The sequence below is a fragment of the Scyliorhinus torazame genome, chromosome 10 (assembly GCF_047496885.1).
Source record: "Scyliorhinus torazame isolate Kashiwa2021f chromosome 10, sScyTor2.1, whole genome shotgun sequence".
In the NCBI taxonomy this organism is placed as follows: Eukaryota; Metazoa; Chordata; class Chondrichthyes; order Carcharhiniformes; family Scyliorhinidae; genus Scyliorhinus; species Scyliorhinus torazame.
Window position 1 is genome coordinate 87,667,581 of NC_092716.1, and position 22,996 is coordinate 87,690,576.

Consider the following 22,996-nt stretch of genomic DNA (forward strand, 5'->3'; position numbering starts at 1 on the left):
GGGCTAATTTCCGGGGTTTGGTGGGAGGATGGGATCGTTGTTATTGATATGGGGATTGACATTACATTCGTTACTGATTATTGTTTATTGTTGGGTGTAAATTTGGTAGGAAATATGAAAAAGGAGAATTTTTTTTAAAAAATGTTTAAAGCATAGGAGTAATTTTAGAAGCCTAACAGCCTGTATTTATTTAGTACTCAATATCCTGCATTGTTAATATTTTGTTTTTCATTAAAGCAGCCCGCATCCATATTAATTTGCTATGCCTTTTAAACTATTGTTCAATCAGAATAACAAAAATTAGCAAAAAGAGAACAAAAATCTGCCAATTGCAAAGTCAATGACATTCAGAAGAAACATTTTGCACTAAAATATCAACAATGACAATGCTTGGTGGTAAAAAAAAATGCAGAACAATGTCTGGAACTGATTAAGAAGCAACTTTGTAATTTGGTGTCTCCATGTTGCGGATCCTGATTAACACATCAGCACTTTATGATCATATGATGTTGAGTCAGGCAGCTCTGTATTCTCAAATACTGAACACCATGTCCTGCTCACAGATTAGCGAATTTTAAATTTACACACATTGGAGCAGGATTTTTATCTTGGAGGAGGGAGTAAGCAGACATTCCAATGTTGCCCTAAAAATAGTCTGTTTCGTCTCCAACCTGGCTGGAAAATCAGACCCAGTGGGTTTGCCTACTTACGGTCAGGTAATCAAAGTGGAACTCAATTTTGGAACCTGGAATGTATGAATTCTCATGGATAATGAGCAAGATAATTGACTGGAATGGAGAATGAAATGTCAGAAGTGATGTTGTAGCAACCACATTACTTAATGATCACAAACCCTTCCAAAACAAAGTTATCCCACGCTGCTGAAAATGACCAGAACCAGGAATGGAGGTAGAAATCCGAGATTTGGATCCCACTCACCATTTCTAAAACTCGCCTGTTGAACGTTGGCCCTGCTTTGGGATAACAACCTTGCCCCTGTTCTTCAAAGAAAAGGCTCTAGCTTTTGAAAATATGTTCAGCCACAGCAAACTGATTCAGTTCATGGTTACATCACTGATGTGATTAGCAAGGGCATGCATCTCCCATGAAGGAAACTAAGTCAATGTGCAAATTAGCCTGTGTCTTCCAGCAGAAAGCTCAGGAGTGGGAGGCACGGTAGCACAGTGGTTAGCACTGTCACTTTGCAGCTCCAGGATCCCAGGTTCGATTCCCGGCTTGAGCCTGTGTGGTCTGCACGTTCTCCCTGTGTATGCGTGTTGTTCCTTCGGGTGCTCCGGTTTCCTCCAAAGTCCAAAGATGTGCAGGTTGGCCATGCTAAATTGCCCTTAAGTGTCCAAAAAAGGGTAGGTGGTGTTACTGGTTACGGGGATAGGATGGAGGTGTGGGCTTAAGTAGGGTGCTGTTTCCAAGGGTCTGTGCAGATCTGATGGGCCAAATGGCCTCCTTCTGTAAATTCTATGATTCTATGACAATAACAGTAACCTTCACACACATTGCCTATTCCCTAAGTCAGTAGTAAAACATTTTCTTCTGCCGATGAACAAAGGACAAAAACAGTCAATCGATAAATACAAAACTTATATTGTACTCCTTATTTCAATGTTGCAAGTGTTACCAATGTTAAGTACATAGATTGCTCTTACTTAAGGTTAATAGCTAGATTGATATCTCAAAGATACCTATTCTGTTTATAATACATAGTAATTGAAATACCAATTTTGTAGAGAACAAAACTCCCAATTATTGATGGCAAGGGTGGGAGATTCTGGTGGTGGGTTAGTCTTTGAGAATGGGTCTCTTGAGATCCCTTGGAGTACTAGCAAGAGAAAATTGAAATATTTGTCTCCCGATTTCTGTTTATATCTGACAAGAAATATTTTTTAATTGTTTGATTCTGTTAAATGTCCTTTCCAATCTCCTTCATTTTCTCCCATTCTTCTCTGAAAGCACTGGCTCCTGCTTGGAAACATTTCCAAAGGTTTGAGAGAGTGGATGCCTGCAGGCAGTTAGATGATGAAAGCATCCTTTCTAACATTCACACACACAGGGCTGGATTTTTCTCCATAACATCTGATTAAATGAACCAATCTAGTGGCAGGAGATCAAGGGTAACTTGGTGGGAAAGTTTACAATTGTCTTCTCGACTCCTAAAATCTACAATTCTCTTTGTCCTCTGCAGCAGGGTAGGCAGTCAGCCACCCCGTGACTTCTCTGTCATATGTAAATATTGTGGGTAGATGAGACCAAGAAACACATTAATTTCTTTGCATTGAAACCAGGAATAACTAAGAGAGGGATATTGATAGACCATGGGCTGGCAGCAAGAAATGATTCACTGAATACCCCATTTTCTGTTCCACTACTCACCCAATAAAGACCTCAGCCCAGTTTAAGACCTAAAAGAAAAATTGGAATTGTTTGTGCTTCTACCCTTTTTAGACATTCATCCTCGTATTTTTGGTACTGTCATGCATCTCCCAGTGCAACACTACTCAACCTTGTAGCCTGGCAGTGGCAGGCCTCCCCTTGATGGCAGAAATGCCACTGGCAGCCTGTCTTGCATAACTGCTGGCCTCCATCCCCAAATTCAGGAATATAGGCTGGATTGCGAGGGTCTGCTTTGTTCCTCTTCCAACAGAATCCCCACCCTGGAGAAAAATCAGGGCAGCATTTTCCAGTGTAGTCAGTGCATAGTTGTCAGGAGTGGGAATGCTAACTGAGTTTCCTTTCCTGTGTAGCATGCAGCTCAATTGTGGTATCCTCATTGCTAATCCAGCTAAGATCAGCCAATTCAGCACAGATCTGCAATCTGTTAGCCTACCTGGTCCAATAAAGTGACACAACAGCTAGTACATTTATTTATTGGGTGATTGGAGGAACTGGTGAAAAATTGCTTTACTGCAAATCAAAATTTGTCAATTGGAGCACTTGCAGGATATGTGGCTGTCTCAGGAACGGAGAATTCAGCCGATAGAGTATAACATGGGCTTTGTTTGAATTTGGTGATCTCTACACTGTGACATATACACAGATAATTAAATGGGTTATGTTGGACAAGCTTCTCAATGCCTGCGTCTACTATAGGAATGACATTTTCTATTCAACTCAAAGCATAAAATGAAGCTATTTATGTTATTTCTAACATTTATGACCATAAATGACATGAAATTAAAATACTCTGATGATCTCAGTGTAGCAATGCATTGTTATTTCCACAGTGATAGGGTAATTTGATGTTTCCACATTGCCGATCGAGAACCACTGGCCAGTAATAAAGATCCTGGAATCAAAGTTTGCACAGTATACTGTCTTCTGCAGATGGAGTTGTGGAAATGTGCCCTGCCCCCAGTAAAACCATCCCATCTTGAGAATCTGTATGGCAGTTAATTGTAAGTATATAAGAAAGCAGGTTCCAATAATGATACAAAACTGATCATTAGCCATGTTTATTCTTTTTTTAATCAAATTAGTTTATTTTTCACAAGTTGTTACAAAACAGTGACACATTAGCAATCTGAGTGAATAAATAAGCCAAAGTTACTAACAATCAAGCAAGGGTAGTACTTGAAAATAAGTTTTGTCAAGAAGGTTTAACAAATTTTAATGCGTATGTTCACTAAATGGCAATGTTGCTATTTATTACATTCAGTTTTGGAGAAAATATGGAGAATGTCTTCCAAAATGAAGGCACACAATTTTTAATATAGACATCAATAAATGTAAGTTAATTTCACACAACTGTGTTTAGTTTAGCTATCTAGGTACACTATCTGTATTAGATTTTGTCTCTTTGGGTGCAAGTTGATTTACATATGCATATACACTTCTCTTTTGAAACCATAATGTGGGAAATAGAAAATTACATTCTTTTGTACAATGTATGTTACATTCAACTGAATTATATATTTCATGAGGCATTCTAATCACTCATTTTCAAACATTAGTTATTGCTTGGGTGGATTATTATTTTATGAAATTGTTTCAAATTGTAATCTTGTGACAATATTGGAAGAAAACATCATGTCAATAAATTGGAAAATTACCAAACAATCCGGTTTCTCTCATTTCAAACATACTCACTTCCAGGAGACACATTACTTTGAAATGTCAGAAAGAATAAACCATATTCACATATAATTTAAGAAATACTTTGTCTACCATGTTGTGTTTTGCACACCATGTTACACTAGTAACATAAAGTTTCAATGCCATTCAATCTCCTGCTCCATTATAGAGTATATAATTAAAATATTACAATCACTTTAGCTGAGTTGCGATATTAAATTCAGAACATTGTTTTTTAAAGTTATTATTTCATGGAATGTGGCCATCGCTGGAAAGGCCAGCATTTGTTATCCATCCTAATCGCTCTTGAACTGAGAGGCTTACTCAACCATTTCAGAGAGCAGTTAAACGTCAGCCATATAATATGGGTCTGCAGTCGCATGTAGGCCAGACCAGGTAAGGATGGCAGATTTTCTTTCCCAAAGAACATTAGTGAACCAGATGGTTTTTTACCACAATCGATGATAGTTGTCATGGTCACCATTACTGAGAATAGCTCTATATTCCAGATTTGTTAACTGAATTTAAATTCCAGCAGAGATTTGAACCCATGTCCCCAGAGCATTAGTCTGGGCCTCGGGATCACTAGCCCAGTGACTGTACCACAATGCCACCATCTTTCCCATTGAGAGAAATTTATACCAGTTCAATATCAATATTAAATCAGTTGTCTGAAATGATGTACAATTGTTGCTTTTATAATTCTACTTACAATTGTCCACCCTGAGTTTAAATGGTATCATTGTGTAATTAACTCATGTCTTTTCATGTTAAAATAAATAAAATTATCATAGTACATCATACTATTGTACAAAAATATCTACACGCAATTCATCAAAATGATTCAATTATATATAACTAAAAGCCCAATTTTGCAATCACAGTTAAATTGGGGGCTGTGTGTGCACACACCCGCCAGTAGTGCAGGGATTGGAGTGGGGTGATGTCTCTGTGCTGCATTTTGCAATGGGGAACCCTCCCTCTGATTTGATTATGTTACTGGCCCAGGAAAAGGTTGCTCCAAGAGCTTGTTCTGCTGAACTCTGTTGTTGGAGTACAAGATTCAGTGAGACAGCAGTTCTTAAAGGGCCGAGGTTTGTTATAAAAGGAAAGGTTGTCCAGAAAAAAAATTGGAGGCCCTGTAATATGAGGCACAACACAAGAAGCATGGTAGAATTAGAAGTAAGGTAAAAATGAGTGCACTCCTCAGTTTTTGCATACATTTCTTTTGGGGTCCATCAACAGCTCTCAAACGTCAATTTGAATTAGAAGCCTGCTCACCAATTATTTTTTTCACACCATCTTTCATTTTGTCTAAACTGCATAGTATGCCTACATTGAAAATGACGGCAGCACAGCTACAACATTCAATAGATGCCCAGACAATCAAAATGTGCTGTTTCTTTGTCATTAGGTGCTATCCTACTGGAGTCAACAGCCCTCTCTTAAACCTGCACAGCGGAACGAACTGTACTGATTTCCACCAGCAGACAGCCTTTATAGGACTGAGTTGACTCCCTGGATGACTGAGAAGACAACCTACTCGATGGTTCACAGGCCCTTACACAGGAAGACTGTGACTCTATTCTCCCACCAAAGGAAACAAGAACACATTCTGGCAGACTGCTCAAACCACCTTTCTCTGTGACTCAAGGATGGTAAAAGTATCTTTGGTGGTGGGGGGAGGGGGCCTATCCTCATAACCCCACCTAGCCTACACATCCTTGGACTGTGGGAGGAAACCCATGCAGACACAGGGAGGACATGCAAACCCCACACAGTCACCCAAGGCCAGAATCGAACCCGGGTCCCTGATGCTGTGAGGCAGCAGTGCTAACCACTGTGCCTTGTATGTAGCCAATCCCTGTACTTAGTTAAATGTTTGGAAGTTCCTAGATGTTTTGTTTCCAGTTAAATACACAAAGAGACTTTCTAGTGATACTTCATCCGACAATAAGGGAGTGGCACCTGATAAGGGAGAGAGAGGGAGGGTGTCCCAAGATGGAGGAGTCCTCTCAGCACTCGGGGGTCCTGATTGCCAACTGGAAAATTCTGATAAACTGATTCGCCGGCTGATGATGAGAAATTTTGCCCTGACTGACTGCTGAAAATTCAGCCGAATTCTTCCACCGCCTGCACCAATCTGGTGGGGTTCTGCAGTGGTTGGCAGAGCAGGTGTCAAGATTCATGCTGCTCTGATGCATGCACAATCTTGCGATCATGAGGGTACAGGCCTTGTCACCAGCTGAGGCAAAGGATGAGGAAGAGAGGAGGTGGAAGGGAAGGAAGGGGAGCAAATGGAAGAGGTGGAAGTAGAAAAAGGGAGGCAACCAATATAGCCCCATTTTGCTCGGACTGTCTGTGCTTGACTCATCCAACTGTAATACTAGCAAATTAAACCTCCATTTGGTCATTCACAACCGTCCCATACCACTTTCCCTTTGTGACTGACCATTCACTGCATCCGCTGGCATAATTCAAAAATAAATATTGAAACAAATGTATAACTCACGTCCTGCCATATTGCTCACAGATGTGCCTTTGCCTATCCTAATGCTCCTGTGCAGTTCTACCTTAGTGGCTGCAGCATGGCTGGTGAAATGTTGCTGATTCTCAGTGGGGGAGAATGCAAAGAGCCTTGGTGGGTGACCTGGAGCATCTTTGGGCCTTGAAAGTCCAGCTTAGGACTGCATCATCTCAGAAAGGGTGGTGCCACTCTGGGCTGGCCAGCTGACAAACAACAGCACAAGCACTGGTGGAGTTGCAGTGATAGGAGGACAAGTGTTGACATCCTGAAAAGGGACAGAAGATTGGTGTTCCACAGAGCCACCGCAAGTCCTCCAGTGCACTCCTCAGCAATTTGTGTAAATTGTTGCTGGATTGATATAAGACTCTGTCCCTTTGCAAGTCCCTTTGAACAGTACTATTCATAGCCAAGATGGCAGCAGTCTGAACCTCCACTGGAGACCCTAGATGTTGGGTGGCTCCTTCATGTGCAGCAGTGATCAGATGCTGCATTGTATCTGGATTCACTAATGTGCTTTGGAATAGGTCACGCTGGAAAGGATAAACTTCAAGTTCAGTGTAAAGCCTTCAACCAAGTTGGTGCTGGAGTCCTCATGTTCTTTCCCACTGACCCAGGTTTTCTGGTAGACCTGCCTATGCACCAAGTATTCACTGTACATATCCATCAGCCTTCTTCCATAGGCTGAAGTCCGCATCTGAGTCCTCCACCACAGAACTCGTGTGCAACCTCAGGTGTAAACTGGCACCTTTGTCATCCTTGTTCCTTGCCCTGGTGGCAAGCCATTTATGTTCTGTCTCTCAATAAATACAGAAACTACCTGTAAAGTACAGGCAGCATCAGTATCAGTGCTGGGGGCTGAGACTGTGAAATGAGTGACTGTCTTTGTACTCTTGCACCACTTTCTCCTCCACCACTGCATGGTTAAGTTGCAGTTATTGATATTTGAAAGGAGAAAGGCCCACGGGTAGGGTTGTGGAGAGGGGAGGGGTAGCAAGAGATGCACGCTTACTTCATCTACACCTTATAAATCAGAAAAGATTGTGGGATGAGGGGAAGTGGAATATGAGAAGAAGTATTTCCACTACCCTATTTGAAGGTCCATCCATGTGACAAAAAGTCTCTTGACACCAGTCCTCAGTTTGCTTTTATTAGATGGAAACTTGTTGCGCTGTAATAATTTTGTTGAAAGTAATTATCTGAATCTGCCTCTTTCGTGACATTCACTGTCTTAATTAATTCTGTAAGAAGTCTTACAACACCAGGTTAAAGTCCAATAGGTTTGTTTCAAATCACTAGCTTTCAGAGCACTGCTCCTTCCTCAGGTGAGGAAGGAGCAGTGCTTCACCTGAGGAAGGAGCAGTGCTCCAAAAGCTAATGATTTGAAACAAACCTGTTGGACTTTAACCTGGTGTTGTAAGACTTAATACGATGCCCACCCCAGTCCAGCATCTCCACATCTTAATTAATTCTGGAAACTGGTCTAGCTTTATTGCTAAACAGTTTAGGTACCTGCAGTTTCTCCTCATAATTCACTCCTTTAATGCTAGAGGTTAGTTTTGTGGATCTTCCCTAAACTAATTCCAGGGTCCCATCATCTCACTTTTGTCCTGGTAATCAAAATGGAATGAAATGTTCAAGGAGGGGCTGACCAGAGCACTTTATGGATCCTCATAAAACACTGATTCAGCCTCGGCGGGAGTATTGAATCCAGTTCTGGGACCACATTTTAGGAAGGCTGTAAAGGCATCAGAGAGGGTGCAAAAAAATTCGTGGGAATGGATCCAGGAATGAAGAACTTCAGTTGTGTGAATAAATTGGAGAAGCTGGGACTGTTTTTGAGGAAGAGAAGATTAAGAGGAGATTTGATAGAGGTTTTCAAAATTATGAGGGGTGCAGACAGAAGAGGTAGGGAGAAGCTTTTCCTGTTCGCAGCGGAAGGATCGAGAAGCAAAGGACCTTCCGCTATCTTCATTGTTGCTTGCTATAGCCTCTGTCATGGATTTGTCAATGAAGGTAAGGACTGTACCGCATGGGGGTACATAATAATAATAATCGCTTATTGTCACGAGTAGGCTTCAATGAAGTTACTGTGAAAAGCCCCTAGTCGCCACATTCCAGCATTTTTCGGGGGGGCTGGAACGGGAATTGAACCCGTGCTGCTATTCTTGTTCTGCATTACAAGCCATCTGACTTAACCCACTGTGCTATGGAAAAGCAGCTGTTGTCCACCACCTGCTAGTTTTGTTACTGCCACTTTGTCCTACAAGAGGTGGGGAACTGTGTCAGTGGCAGTATGTGAAGGCTATTGGCCGGGATTCTCTGAGCCCGCGCTGGGTCGGAGAATCTGTGATTCATGAACAAAGACACCCAGATCCGTCTGCCCAGAAACATTTTGAATCTGCTTCCCATTTAGATAAATAATTTGCCTTTCTATTTTTTCGGCCAAATCACACTTATCCTCATTAAACTCCATCTGCCAAATTTTGGCACATTCTCCTAGCCTATCTAAATCCTTCCGTAAACTCTTTATCTCCTCTTCATTGCCTGATTTCCCACCTATTTTAGTATCATACGCAAACTTTGGTATGTTACATCCTGTCCCTGCTTGCAGATCATTTATATAGATTGTAAACTGTTGAGGTCTGAGGATTGACCCCTGTGACACCCCGCTAGCTACAGTTCACCAGTCTCTGCTTTTTGTCAGTCAGCCAATCCTCAATCCAATCTAGTACTCTACCCCCAATCCCCTGCAATCTCACCTTCAGGATCAGTCTTTTATGTGGCACCTTGTCAAACCTTTTCTGGAAGTCTAGATATACCACATCCACAGGTTCCCCATTATCCACCTTGCTGGTTACATCCTCAAGTTTGTCAACAAGTATTACCCTTCATAAGACCATGCTGGCAATGGTGGATTTGTCTTTCCAAATGTTCAGTCATCTCCTCCTTAATGTTTGATTCAGGCAACATCCCCAGCACAGAGATCAAGCTAACCGGTCTATAGTTTCCTACTTTTTGCCTCTCTCCCTTTTTGAATGGAGGCTTTCCCAAGTTAAAATCATTTTTATAATGGGTCCAGCATTGGTCAAAATGCTTCTCCCCTTTAAGAGGTGAAGACCATTTTTGTTTTGCGAATTGTTGTTGAAGGGTCTACGTATTAAAATTCCTGGTACAACACATATCTTCTGAAAAAGTAACTATCACAATTCGCTTGGTTCGGTCCTTTGAACATCGCAATTTCAGACATGTGGTCTACCATGATGTTAATGTAAATCAGTCTGTGAAAGAATTCCTTAACTTTCTCCAGAATGACATACCTTCTAAACCTGGACTTGCACCACCTTTTAAGAAATACACATCGTGCATTAAAAATTATTCATCAAGCACATGGAGCAAGACAAATGATCTTGTGAGTTTGGATAATGATGATCAATGTATGTTAAAAGGGGCAGGCACTCTGAAGGAAGCTGGTGTGGTCCATGAAACTGAAATGGTGTTTTTTAAGAGCAAAGATTATGAAACCTTCAAAAAGAACCCTGCAGCAATCTGGTGATGAAAATAATCAGATGATATTCTAAGTTTCATCAATAATTTTAATGAGCTCAAGTATTATAGTCTACAGAATATGTTGAAAAGAAGTATGTTTTTTAAAAAATAATTTTTATTAAAGGTTTTCATAAAATATCAATAACAAAATGAGAAAGAAAAAAGAACCCAACAGGGTTAAGTACAAAACACAATCTAAAAAAGCAACCCCCCAACCCCTCCCCCCTGTACATAAATAATAAATTAACATTAATACCCCGACTTAACACGAACAGGTGTATACACCCCCTCAGACCCTCCAGTGTAAATAAGATAAACAAAAATAAAGTAAACTCCCCCCCCCCCCCCCCCGAGCTGCTGCTGCCATTGATCAATGTCTATCGTTCTGCCAGGAAGTCTAAGAACGGTGGCCACCGCCTAAAGAACCCTTGTACCGACCCTCTCAAGGCGAATTTCACCCTCTCCAATTTAATGAACCCTGCCATATCGCTGATCCATGATTCCACGCTTGAGGGCCTCGCATCTTTCCACTGAAGGAGAATCCTTCGCCGGGCTACCAGGGACGCAAAGGCCAGAATTCCGGCCTCTTTCGCCTCCTGCACTCCCGGCTCCTCTGCCACCCCAAATATTGCGAGCCCCCAGCCCGGTTTGACCCTGGATCCTACCACCCTCGACACCGTCCTCGCTACGCCCTTCCAAAATTCCTCCAGCGCTGGGCATTCCCAGAACATATGGGTGTGATTTGCTGGGCTCCCTGAGTACCTAACACACCTGTCCTCACCCCCAAAGAACTGGCTCATCCTTGTCCCGGTCATGTGTGCCCTGTGCAGCACCTTAAACTGTATGAGGCTGAGCCTCGCGCACGAAGAGGAAGAGTTCACCCTCCCTAGGGCATCTGCCCACGTCCCCTCTTCGATCTCCTCTACCAACTCCTACTCCCACTTACCTTTCAACTCCACCACTGAGGCCTCCTCCTCCTCCTGCATCACCTGGTAAGTTTCCGAGATCTTCCCCACTCCACGCCCCCCCCCCCCCCCCCCCCCCCCAGAGCACCCTGTCCTGTACTGTGTGTGGCAGTAGCCGCGGGAATTCCACCACCTGTCGTCTGGCAAACGCCCTTACCTGTAAGTACCTGAAGGTGTTCCACGGCGGAGTCCGTACTTCTCCTCCAGCTCACCCAAGCTCGCGAACTTCCCATCCACAAACAGATCCCCCAACTTGCCACCCCGAAAACCCTCCACCTGTTCTTCCTGGGGCGAAGCAGTGGTTCCCCCGTAATGGGGTCCATGCCGAGGCCCCAACTTCCCCCCTGTGCCGCTTCCACTGCCCCCAAAGTTTGAGGACCGCCACCACCACCGGGCTCGTGGTATACCTCCTTGGAGGGAGCGGCAGCGGCGCCGTTGCCAGCGCCCCCAGACTCGTACCCACACAGGACGCCGTCTCCAGCCTCTTCCATGCAGCCCTCTCCCCCTCCATCATCCACTTGCGCACCATCGTCGCATTGGCGGCCCAGTAGTACCCACAGAGGTTGGACAGCGCCAACCTCCCCCCCCCCCACTATCTCTACTCCGCTCCAGGAACACCCTTCTCACCCTCGGAGTCCCTTGCGCCCACACAAACCCCATTATACTCCTGTTAACCCGCCTGAAAAAAGCCTTCGGGATAAACACGGGGAGGCACTGGAACAGGAACAAAAACCTTGGGAGCACCGTCATTTTGATTGACTGCACCCTACCCGCCAAGGACAGTGGCAGCGGCCCACCTCTTGAACTCCTCCTCCATTTGCTCCACCAGCCTTGTAAAGTTAAGCCTGTGCAGGGCCCCCCAATTCCTGGCCACCTGGACCCCCAAGTATCTGAAGCTCCTCTCCGCCCTTTTTAGTGGGAGCTCTCCAATCCCCCTTTCCTGGTCCCCTAGCTGAACTACGAACAGCTCACTCTTCCCCATATTGAGCTTGTACCCCGAAAAGTCCCCGAATTCCCTAAGGATCTTCATTACCTCTGGCATTCCTCCCCCCAGGTCCGCCACATACAACAGCAGGTCGTCCACATAAAGCGACATCCTATGCTCCTCCCCACCCCGCACCAACCCCCTCCAGTTCCTCAACTCTCTCAGTGCCATAGCCAGAGGTTCAATCGCCAGTGCGAAGAGCAGGGGGGACAGGGGACACCCCTGTCTCGTCCCTCGGTGCAACCGAAAGTACTCGGACCTCCTTCTATTTGTGGCCACACTCGCCATCGGGACCTCATACAACAGCATAAACCACCTGGCAAACCCCTCCCCAAACCCGAACCTCTTCAGCACCTCCCACAGGTCCCCCCACTCTACCCTATCGAAGGCTTTCTCAGCGTCCATCGCCACCACTATCTCCGCCTCCCCCTCCCTCGCCAGCATCATGATAACATTCAAAAGCCTCCGCAAATTCGCGTTCAACTGTCTCCCCTTCACAAACCCCGTCTGGTCTTCATGGATGATCTGCGGCACACAATCCTCAATCCTCGTGGCTAAGACCTTCGCCAGCCTCTTGGCATCTACATTTAGCAAGGATATCGGTCTGTAAGACCCACATTGCAGGGGATCCTTGTCCCGCTTCATGATCAAGGAGATCAGTGCCCGGGACATTGTCGGGGGTAAAGCCCCCCCTCCCTTGCCTCATTAAAGGTCCTAACTAACAGCGGGCCCAACAGGCCCATATATTTTTCATAGAACTCGACTGGGAAACCGTCCGGCCCCGGTGCCTTCCCCGCCTGCATGCTTCCTATCCCTTTGATCAGCTCCTCCAGCCCAATCGGGGCCCCCAGTCCCGCCACCAGTCCCTCTTCCACCTTTGGAAACCTCAATTGGTCCAGGAAATGGCCCATCCCTCCCTCCTCCCGTGGGGGCTCGGATCGGTACAATTCCTCATAGAAGTCCCTGAAGACCCCATTGATGCCAACCCCACTCCGCACCACGCTCCCTTCCCTGTCCTTAACTCCCCTGATCTCCCTAGCTGCGTCCCGCTTCCGAAGCTGATGCGCCAGCATCCGGCTTGCCTTTTCCCCATACTCGTAGACCGCCCCCCTGGGCCTTCCTCCACTGCACCTCCGCCTTCCTGGTGGTCACCAGGTCGAATTCGGCCTGGAGGCTGCGCCTCTTCCTCAACAATCCTTCCTCAGGCTCTTCCGCATACCTCCTGTCTACGCTCACCATCTCACCCACCAGCCTCTCCCTCTCCCCCCGCTCCCTCCGCTCCTTGTGGGCCCTAATGGAGATCAGCTCTCCCCTCACCACCGCCTTCAGTGCCTCCCATACCATCCCCACTCGGACCTCCCCGTTGTCATTGGTCTCCAAGTACCTCTCTATACTTCCTCGGACCCGCTCGCTCACCTCCTCGTCCGCCAACAGCGCCACCTCCAAGCACCACAGCGGGCACTGGTCCCGCTCCTCCCCCATCTCCAAGTCCACCCAATGCGGGGCGTGGTCCGAAATGGCTATTGCCGAATACTCGGTATCCTCTACTTTCGCGATCAGCGCCCTACTCAAAATGAAAAAGTCGGTTTGAGAATAAGCCTTATGGACATGTGTGAAGAATGAAAATTCCCTAGCCCCCGGCTTTGCAAATCTTCAAGGGTCCACCCCTCCCATTTGGTTCATAAATCCCCTCAGCACTCTAGCCGCCGCCGGCTTCCTACCCGTCCTAGACCTAGAGCGATCCAGTGCCGGATCCAACACCGTGTTAAAGTCGCCCCCCATTATCAGGCCCCCCACTTCCAAGTCTGGGATCCGACCCAACATACGCCGCATAAAACCCGCATCGTCCCAGTTCGGGGCATACACATTGACCAGTACCACCCTCTCTCCCTGCAACTTACCACTTACCATTATGTACCTACTGCCATTATCTGCCACAATGCTCGACGCCTCGAATGACACCTTCTTTCCCACCAAGATCGCCACCCCTTGATTTTTGGCATCTAGCCCCGAGTGAAACACCTGACCTACCCACCCTTTCCTCAGTCTTACCTGGTCTGCCACCTTTAGGTGTGTCTCCTGGAGCATAACCACATCCGCCTTGAGCCCCTTCAGGTGCACGAACACGCGGGCCCGCTTAACCGGACCATTCAGTCCCCTTACATTCCAGGTTATCAGCCGGATCAGGGGGCTACCCGCCCCCCTCCCCCGCTGACTAGCCATAACCCCTCCTCGGCCAGCCACGCGCCCGCACCCCACACCCGGCCCGTTCCCCACAGCGGCATACCCCCGTCTCGACCCCCCCCCCCCCCACTCGCTCCAGCTCCTCCTTGACCTTAGCAGCGGCAACTCGATTCCCCCCACCACCCCCACCCCCGGCTAGGACCCATCCTAGCTGGTTTACTCCCCCCATTGCACTTCCGCAAGTCAGCTGACTCCTACTGACCCCGGCCACTCCCGCCTCCCCTTCGACTCCTCCCATTGTGTGGCACACCCTCCTCTCCCGCTCCCCATCCACAGGCTCTCCCCCTCCCCGTTCTAAGCGCGGGAAACAATCCTCGCTTCCCCGCCCCGCCCCGGCCCCCCCCCCCCAGTCCTCAGCGCGGGAAATAAGACCGCGCTCTCCACCTACCAGGCCCCGCCACCAACCAAAACAGTGCCCAACCCACCCCATCCACCCTCCCCAAAGAGAAAAACACAGAGAAAAAGAAACCCAAAACAATGCAAAGGCCCCCCCCCCGAACAAAAAATAGGCATAACATATCCACCGCAGTCCCCAATCGCCCATCCCGACCCTCAGTCTGTGTCCAGCTTCTCGGCCTGAACAAAGGCCCACGCCTCCGCCGGAGACTCAAAATAATGGTGCCGGTCCTTGTAGGTGACCCACAGTCGCGCCGGCTGCAACATGCCAAACCTCACTCCCTTCCTGTGCAGCACCGCCTTCACTCGATTGTACCCGGCCCTCCTCTTCGCCACCTCCGCACTCCAGTCCTGGTATATTCGAACCTCTGCGTTCTCCCACCTGCTGCTCCTGTCCTTCTTGGCCCACCTGAGCACACACTCCCGATCGACGAACTGATGGAACCGCACCCCCCGCGGAGGCTTGTTAGCCTTGGGCCTCCTCGCCAACACTCTATGGGCCCCTTCCAGCTCCAGGGGCCCATGGAAGGACCCCGCTCCCATCAACGAGTTCAACATGGTGACCACATAGCCCCCCACGTCCGGCCCCTCCAGGAGGCCCAGAATCCGCAGATTCTTCCGCCTCGACCAATTCTCCATCTCCTTGAACCGCTCCTGCCATTTCTTGTGGAGTGCCTCGTGCGCCTCCACCTTTACCGCCAGGCCTAAGATCTCGTCCTCATTGTCAAGAGATCTTTTGTCAAGCCTCTCGGATCGCCACCCCCTGGGCCGTCTGTGTCTCCAGCAGCTTATCAATAGAAGCCTTCATCGGCTCTAGCAGGTCCGTTTTAATCTCTCTGAGGCAGTGCTGGATGCCCTCCTGTTGCTCCTCTGCCCACTGCCTCCACGCTGCCTGGTCTCCGTCCTCCATCATTTTGTCCTTCTTCCCTCCCTTCTTCGGGTCCACCACCACCTTTTTTGTCACCCCGCTCCTAGTTAAAGCCATATACTGACGGGGAGCTGTTATTAACTCCTTCCCACACCGGGAAACGTCGAAAAAGTGCCCTTGGGGACTCTGAAAAGAGCCCAAAAGTCCGTTTTTGCGGGAGCCGCCGAATGTGCGACTTAGCTCCACATAGCCGCAACCGGAAGTCTCGAGAGGGAATCCTTTTGGCAGTGTTCACTTCACCAATCTGCCCCATAAAGTCTGTAGAAAGTCCTGAAAAAGGTCTGAGAGTCTGTTCCAGACGGGAGCTGCCGAATGCGCGACCTACTCCTCTATGGCCGCCACCGGAAGCCTCGTCCCCGCTTCTTCAATGACCTTGGTGAGATCTTTTCAGTTGTTCCCTCTGCTGCTAGAATTCACCTTTAATAAAGGCCCTCAAGTCAGCTTGAAGCCTTTAAGCTTGCCCTTCCCCCGCCTGCATGCTGGAAGAGGCCCCTGTCTTCCTGCAGCTACAGCCAAATCTTTTACTGTTTCTGCCGGGTCTGGTAACCAAGAGACATACCATTCCTGGGGGATACTGTCGGTGGAATGTTGCAGTCTTCTTTCCACACTGAGAAATGTCGAAAAAATGCCGTTGGGGGCCATGTAAAGAGCCCAAAAGTCCGTTCCAAGCGGGAGCTGCCGAACCTGCGACTTAGCTCTGCATAGTACGGGGCAGCACGGTAGCATTGTGGATAGCACAATTGCTTCACAGCTCCAGGGTCCCAGGTTCGATTCTGGCTTGGGTCACTGTCTGTGCGGAGTCTGCACATCCTCCCCGTGTGTGCGTGGCTTTCCTCCGGGTGCTCCGGTTTCCTCCCACAGTCCAAAGATGTGCAGGTTAGGTGGATTGGCCATGCTAAATTGCCCTTAGTGTCCAAAATTGCCCTTAGTGTTGGGTGGGGTTACTGGGTTATGGGGATAGGGTGGAGGTGTTGACCTTGGGTAGGGTGCTCTTTCCAAGAGCCAGTGCAGACTCGATGGGCCGAATGGCCTCCTTCTGCACTGTAAATTCTATGATAGCCGCACCCGGAAATCCAAAAGAAGTATATTTAACAAGGATCCAGTAGAGAAATTCATCTAATAAAATTAACTTTCAATATTTTTCCCAGTAAAAATGTTGACAGTAAAGATGTCCATTTAAATTTGACTGGCCTAATAATCTCTTCCATGATCTTTTTGCCACAGAAAGTGCTGAGCAGTAGCAGCACTTTCCCTGCAATAAAGGGGGAACATTGAAAGTCTAGTCACCTGCTCGGGATTTCTAACAGAGCAATTTTGAAAGAGGTCCGAGAGAAGGTGGTCTCCATACTTTCATTGGGAAATGGGTGGGATGTAACTCTTAAATTCTTGCTGAAATCAGCAACTATGTTTTTGTATGCCAACATCAAATTGTGAACATGGTTTCAAATAAATGAATAAAAATGAAAAAAAAAGAGGTGAAGACTGGTTTGAATTCATGACAGTCTCTCATGATTTTGCAACCCCTGCTCAGGTGTGCAGCCAATCAACAATGCACTTAACTCTGACTGCACAATACAATCGTTTAATAAGCAGGGATCAGAAGCAATGAGTGTAGTATTGTAATTCCCAAATCTGTCTTTAGGGGTTATCAAATTTCCTGGCCATAGAGTTTAGTGAAGGTTATCTATCGTCCAGTGTATTCAAACATTAAAATTGAGGCAGAAGTTTTTTTATATTCCAGCCTCATTATCTCCCTGCAAATTGCTGATTACAACATTGTGACTAATACTTCAGTGGAAGGACACTTCATTTTTAACTTTTTGTTGCAACTTTCTCAATTTTTTTTCTATTTTTTATATAAATGCTTCCCTCAAAAATGGTCTTTTCATGCCAGTCATCCTCAGGCTGGATTGATGGGGCTAACATTGCTCTATAGTTGGTCAGCCTGTGTTTCCGGCTTACTCCAGCTCAAGAACCAAACTCCATTCTGCATTCAAGGCAGCCACGTCAAGAGATTCCAATATTCAAACTGCGGCAAAAACAGGAAATACTGGACAATTGTAGCAGGTCTGAGAGTATCTGTGGAGAGAGAAGGGAGCTAACATTTCGAGTCTGGATGACTCTTTGTCAAAACCTTTTCAAACTGCAACAGTGACCATATCAAACATTTTCATTTACTTAACAATATTGGGAACTTTGATCACATAAGTAGAGCAGTACACTGTGCACATGTCTTTTTACACATAATCAATTACGATCCTCCAAAAGCACTACATAGTTAAGATTCTCCAATATTTTCATAGCGTAAAATTAAGTGGTTTACAAACCTAAAAAAATTATGGTCCACCTTAATTCATATATCATATATGAAATAAACTTAGAGATTTGTCTGTATATTACTAGACTTCTCTGGTTGCTTAATGTTATATTGTGTTGAGGTAACCAGAGATCTCAGAGCTGAAACATAGGAAGGTCTATGGAATGGTGCTGGCCACCTGGTACTCACTAACCCAGCAGATGGGACTGGACTGCTGTCGCCTTCAGCAGACATAAGGGGCTGCAGCTCCTGCTGCTCAATCAACTCCATGGTGTCCTCATCGGTGCTTTTTTCACCATCTGTACAAGGAAACTGGAAATGGATGGGATGCCGTGGCACTGGCAGGGCAGCTGAAGATGTGCATTCCTCCAGCATAAAGTTTGAGGTCCTTGGCTGAAACACTGCGTCGCATACAGGTGGCGAGACCAGGCTCTCCAGTGACGATGTACTTTGCTTCCAGGCATATTGCAAGTTGATCGGCACAATCTTGTTGGTTTCCGAAGACACGCAGGCTGGAAGATTACCCTGATCGCCTTTCCAGGGAAACTCTTTTTCAGCAGAAGTAGGAGATGGTGGGATAATTCTGGGGCTTTGAGGATATTCAAAATTTCCTGCAGATAGAAAAGTTAATGAAGTACAGGCTAAGGCAGTGAAAATGGTTCTAATTGCCATTCTAAACTGAAATATATCTTCTTACTGCAAAGATTTTGTAAACAAATAAACGCACTGAGGGTAAAAGCAGGATAAAATGTTTTACAAAGACATGAATATGATGGAAAGTTACAGCTTCAGAGTTAAAGTCAAGTTGGAGCAAATTAAGATTGAATGAGTAAGACACTCTTGAAAAATCAACAGCATTTTACAGAATTAAGAAAGAGAATAAAACATTCAATTGCTACCAATACTGGTGAATCCAAAAAACAACTGTGAATCAAATGGACAATGTAACCTGAAAATTTCAGAATCAGTTCTGAAATGGCAAAACAACAGGGCAGAATTCTCCCACCTGGGCCTAAGTTCCGTGGAGGGAGCGGTGTCGGGGATTGCTTCCTGCTGCAGAGACTGACGGAGAAATATGTCATATCTTCCAGCTCCAACCTCAACAATTATCCATCTGGGGGTTTAATGCCATATTCCGTGGCAGGGCGGCTTCATTGAGTGCGACCCGCCATCATATCTGGATGCCATATTTAAAAGGTGCCCAGCATCACTGAATGGCCATTGGAGACAGAAGATGGGCCTCCTAAGGAAAGTAGATGGATCTCCAGGAACATACTAGGAACACGGGTGGCATGGTAGCACAGTGGTTAGCACTGTTGCTTCACAGCACCAGGGTCTCAGGTTCGATTCCCGGCCTGGGTCACTGTGGGGATTCTGCACGTTCTCCCCATGTCTGCGTGGGTTTCCTCCGGGTGCTCCGGTTTCCTCCCACAAGTCCCGAAAGACGTGCTGTGAGGTGAATTGGATATTCTGAATTCTCCCTCAACTGGTGCCAGAGTCTGGCGACTAGGGGATGTTCATAGTAACTTCATTGCGGTGTTAATGTAAGCCTACTTGCGACAATAATAAGATTATTATTATTACTAAGGCTGCATGATGGATCATTGAATCATAAAATTTACAGTGCAGAAGGAAGCCAATCGGTCCAGTGTGTCTGCTCTGGCCCTTGAAAAGAGCACCCTACTTAAACCCACACCTCCACCCCATCTCTTTTTGGACACTAAGGGAAATTTATCATGGCCAATCCCCTTAACCTGCACATCTTTGGACTGTGGTAGGAAACCGGAGCACCCGGAGGAAACCCACGCAGACATGGGGAGAACAATTAGGACACTAAAAGATTTGTTTCTTGGGGGTTGTTTTGCGGGATTGAAGGAGCTGGGAGCGAAAGATAGGCTGGAGCAGGGGGAAATATTTAGAGACTTGGCCAGAAAGGAGATACAGAGCTCCCAGTTGAGCCGACTTCCACACTGCTGATGACAAAGGGACTGGAGAAGGGGGTAGTATCGGCGGCTTACGGGACTATTTTGGAGGAGGAGAAGGCACCACTAGATGGGATCAAGGCAAAGTGGGAGGAAGAGTTGGGAGAAGGGGTATGGAGAAGGGGTTCTGATGTGAGGTGCTCTGGAGGGTGGCGCCTTCATCTCGTGTGTGAGGTTGGGGCTGAAACAGCTGAAGGTAGTGTATAGAGTGCACCTTAGAAAGGCAGAGATGAGCAGGCTCTTTGAGGGGGTAGAAGATGTGTGTGAACGTTGTGGGGGGGGAGGCCCGCAAACCACATTCATATGTTTTGGTCCTGTCCAAAGCTGGAGGATTACTGGAAGGAGGTTTTTAGGATAATCTCCAAAGTGCTGCATGTGAAACTGGACCTGGGCCCTCGGGAGGCCGTATTCGGGGTGTCGGACCAGCCGGGGTTGGAAACGTGCACGGTGGCAGATGTTGTAGCCTTCGCCTCGTTGATCGCCCGAAGGTGGATCCTGTTAGGGTGGAGATCAACCTCTCCAGCCTGTGCCCTGGCGTGGCGGGGGGACCTGCTGGAATTCTTGACGTTTGAAAAGGTCAAATTTGAACTGAGGGGACGGATGGAGGGTTTCTACAATTCATGGGCGTTATTCATTATGCACTTTTGAGAATTGAATCACATCGAACACTAGGGGGGGTTGGGGGCTGGGAGCGTTGGGGGGAGAGGGACTGTATGTGTTGATGGTGACGATGGATGATTCCTGATTCCTTTTTGTCATTTGTTTATGTTAACATGCGGGCCAATGTCTGGGGTTTGGTGGGATTTTGGGATCTTTGTTATTGATATGGGGATTGGCATTACATTCGGTACTGATTATTGTTTATTGTTGGGTGTAAATTTGGGAGAAAATGTGAAAATGGAGAATTAAAAATACTTTTTTTTAAAAAGACATGGGGAGAACGTACAAACTGCACACAGACAGTGACCCAAGTGAGAATGAAACCTGGGACCCTGGAGCTGTGAAACAACAGTGATAACCATTGTGCTACCGGATCTTCTCGATAACACTGAAACTGGAAGATCTACTGGATAGATGCTACCCCCTACCCACTTCTCTGGTGTTCCAGGGTCTAGGGTTGCTGGTGGCCTCCATACCAAACTCTGGAGGCAACGCAGAAACTCTTCACGTAAGTCCCGACTTCAGCACACCATGTTGTTCCAGAGGTTCATAAGTTATAGGCCGTGATTCTCATGTGAATAGTGGGAGGAGGCGAAAACGAGAACCACGGCAGGCGCTAAATAGTTTGCAATGCAACCGGCTTGTTCCCATAGGTGAAATAGGGATCTCGCCGTAGCGAGAAACCAATTATCACCACTTCATGATCAGTAACGAATGTAATGTAATGTCATATTTCCATACAAGCATACAATTAACGGGAGCGATTTAATATTCAACGACCTCCCGTCATTCATCGGCCGCCGCAACAAGTGGTCACGCTGCCACCAATCAGTACTACTTTTGAAAAACGTGAACCTGACGGAAGGGCTTCTGAGGGGAGCCGAGGAGGTGAGTAGCCATCTTTGCTCTGCTGACAGGCAAAGAGCCCGGGGGCATCGGACTCTTGGGGGAGGAGGGGCCTCCTTCTGCCCCACCGACCACCCATAATTCTCACAGACTGCCGAGGTCTCTGTCCGTGCGGCTGAAGGCTATTGCTAATAGGGAATTGGCAATCGTGGTTAAGTGAGCACTTCATACACCCCAAGTGGATTCCTGTAGCATGTGGGAGTCATTGCCTCGCATCCCAATTACACCTTGGTGTCGCCCCAGGATGCACATCTGAGGTGGAGGCAGCCAGCTCATTACCTCGTCCCGTGACCTTCAATGCCCCTGGCAGGCATCCTCTGGGGACTCTGGGGCCGGCGGGCACCGGTGCACTTGCCGTCGGCACATGCACAGCTGTGTCGGCCTGTCCTGTGTGCTGACATAGAGATGCAGCCTTATCAGAGGGGTGGTACTCGGAGGAACTGATGGCCACCATCGCCACTCCATGGGACGGGCCTGGCTTGGCACACAGCGCCCCCTCCTCCTGGTCGGTGCCCACAGGGCCCTGGGGTTCACCTTGGGACAGAGGGGCAGTGGCTCAAGCCCTGGCTATCCTTGCATAACCTGACTCTGCTAGCCTTGGTGGCTCCCCGTTGGCTAAACCAAGGTGTCGACACCCTCAATGATGTTCCTCAGTGATTGGGCCATGCTGTGCAGTGACTCAACAATGTCCATGTTCGTCTGGGACAAGCTCCGCAGCGCCTCGGCCATTCCCATCTGAGAGCGGGACATGTCCCACAGTGCCTCACCAAGGTCAGCCTGGTACTGGGTAACTCACCTGGTACTCACATCCCCAAGTGAGTCGGAAATTCTGCCGAGACCCTCAGCCATGGTTGTCACCCTGTGCAACGCCCTGGACACCTTCACTCATGGTGCTGATATTGTGCACCAGGCTCTCCACTGCTGCCGCCACCCCAGAGCAATGTTGGCCTCAGTGCCATGCATTGCCAGCGATATCTCCTGTGCCCGTAGTCTCTGGGACTCCTCCAATCGGCTGTGGACCAGCTAGAGTGTCGCTAACAACTTCCTCTGACTGTCCTGACCGCACGCTAACATCTCCATCAGCTCCGGGTATACCTGTACCAGAATCAGGCTGGGACCTGGCTGGGTCCTGGGATCCAGCAGACCTCCGACTGCTGTCTCGCCTGGGGGTTCCTACCTCCACCATGATATACATCAGCAGCTGTGGTGCTCACCAGATTGTGGCCCAGAAACCTACAAACGTTTCCCGCCAAGGTGCATGTATCTGCACTGGTGCAGGGTGGGAATGACAGCTGTGGCGCATCGATCGTGTCTTCCTCGGAGCTCTCCTTCTAGGTGTTCTCATAGGAGGCTGGAGAGGGGGCCACTCTGGATGTGCCGGCGCTGCCGAATGGAGAACCTGTGGGAGAATAAATATGTGGTCAGTGGGAGGGATGGGTCAGTCAGTAAGGCAA

General features: G+C 47.5%; 2 protein-coding genes across 3 annotated transcripts in view; one reads left to right on the forward strand and one right to left on the reverse strand.

Moving 5' to 3' along the window:
* The window catches only part of LOC140430230 (uncharacterized), a 129,622-nt gene extending 119,246 nt beyond the window's left edge, over nucleotides 1–10,376 (forward strand). The window contains exon 4 of the mRNA XM_072517660.1: nucleotides 9,761–10,376. Within this exon, the coding sequence (XP_072373761.1) occupies nucleotides 9,761–10,166 (406 nt within the window). The 3' untranslated portion in view covers nucleotides 10,167–10,376. The remainder of the gene's footprint in view (nucleotides 1–9,760) is intronic.
* Nucleotides 10,377–14,877: 4,501 nt separating this feature from the next.
* Nucleotides 14,878–22,996, reverse strand: part of LOC140430717 (sodium/hydrogen exchanger 5-like) — a 468,359-nt gene continuing 460,240 nt past the window's right edge. Inside the window, exon 16 of one of the 2 annotated variants that reach the window (XM_072518384.1) lies at nucleotides 14,878–18,605. In XM_072518384.1, coding sequence (XP_072374485.1) covers nucleotides 18,055–18,605 — 551 coding nt within the window. In that variant the 3' untranslated portion in view covers nucleotides 14,878–18,054. The remainder of the gene's footprint in view (nucleotides 18,606–22,996) is intronic. The other variant, XM_072518385.1, reaches the window with a different exon arrangement.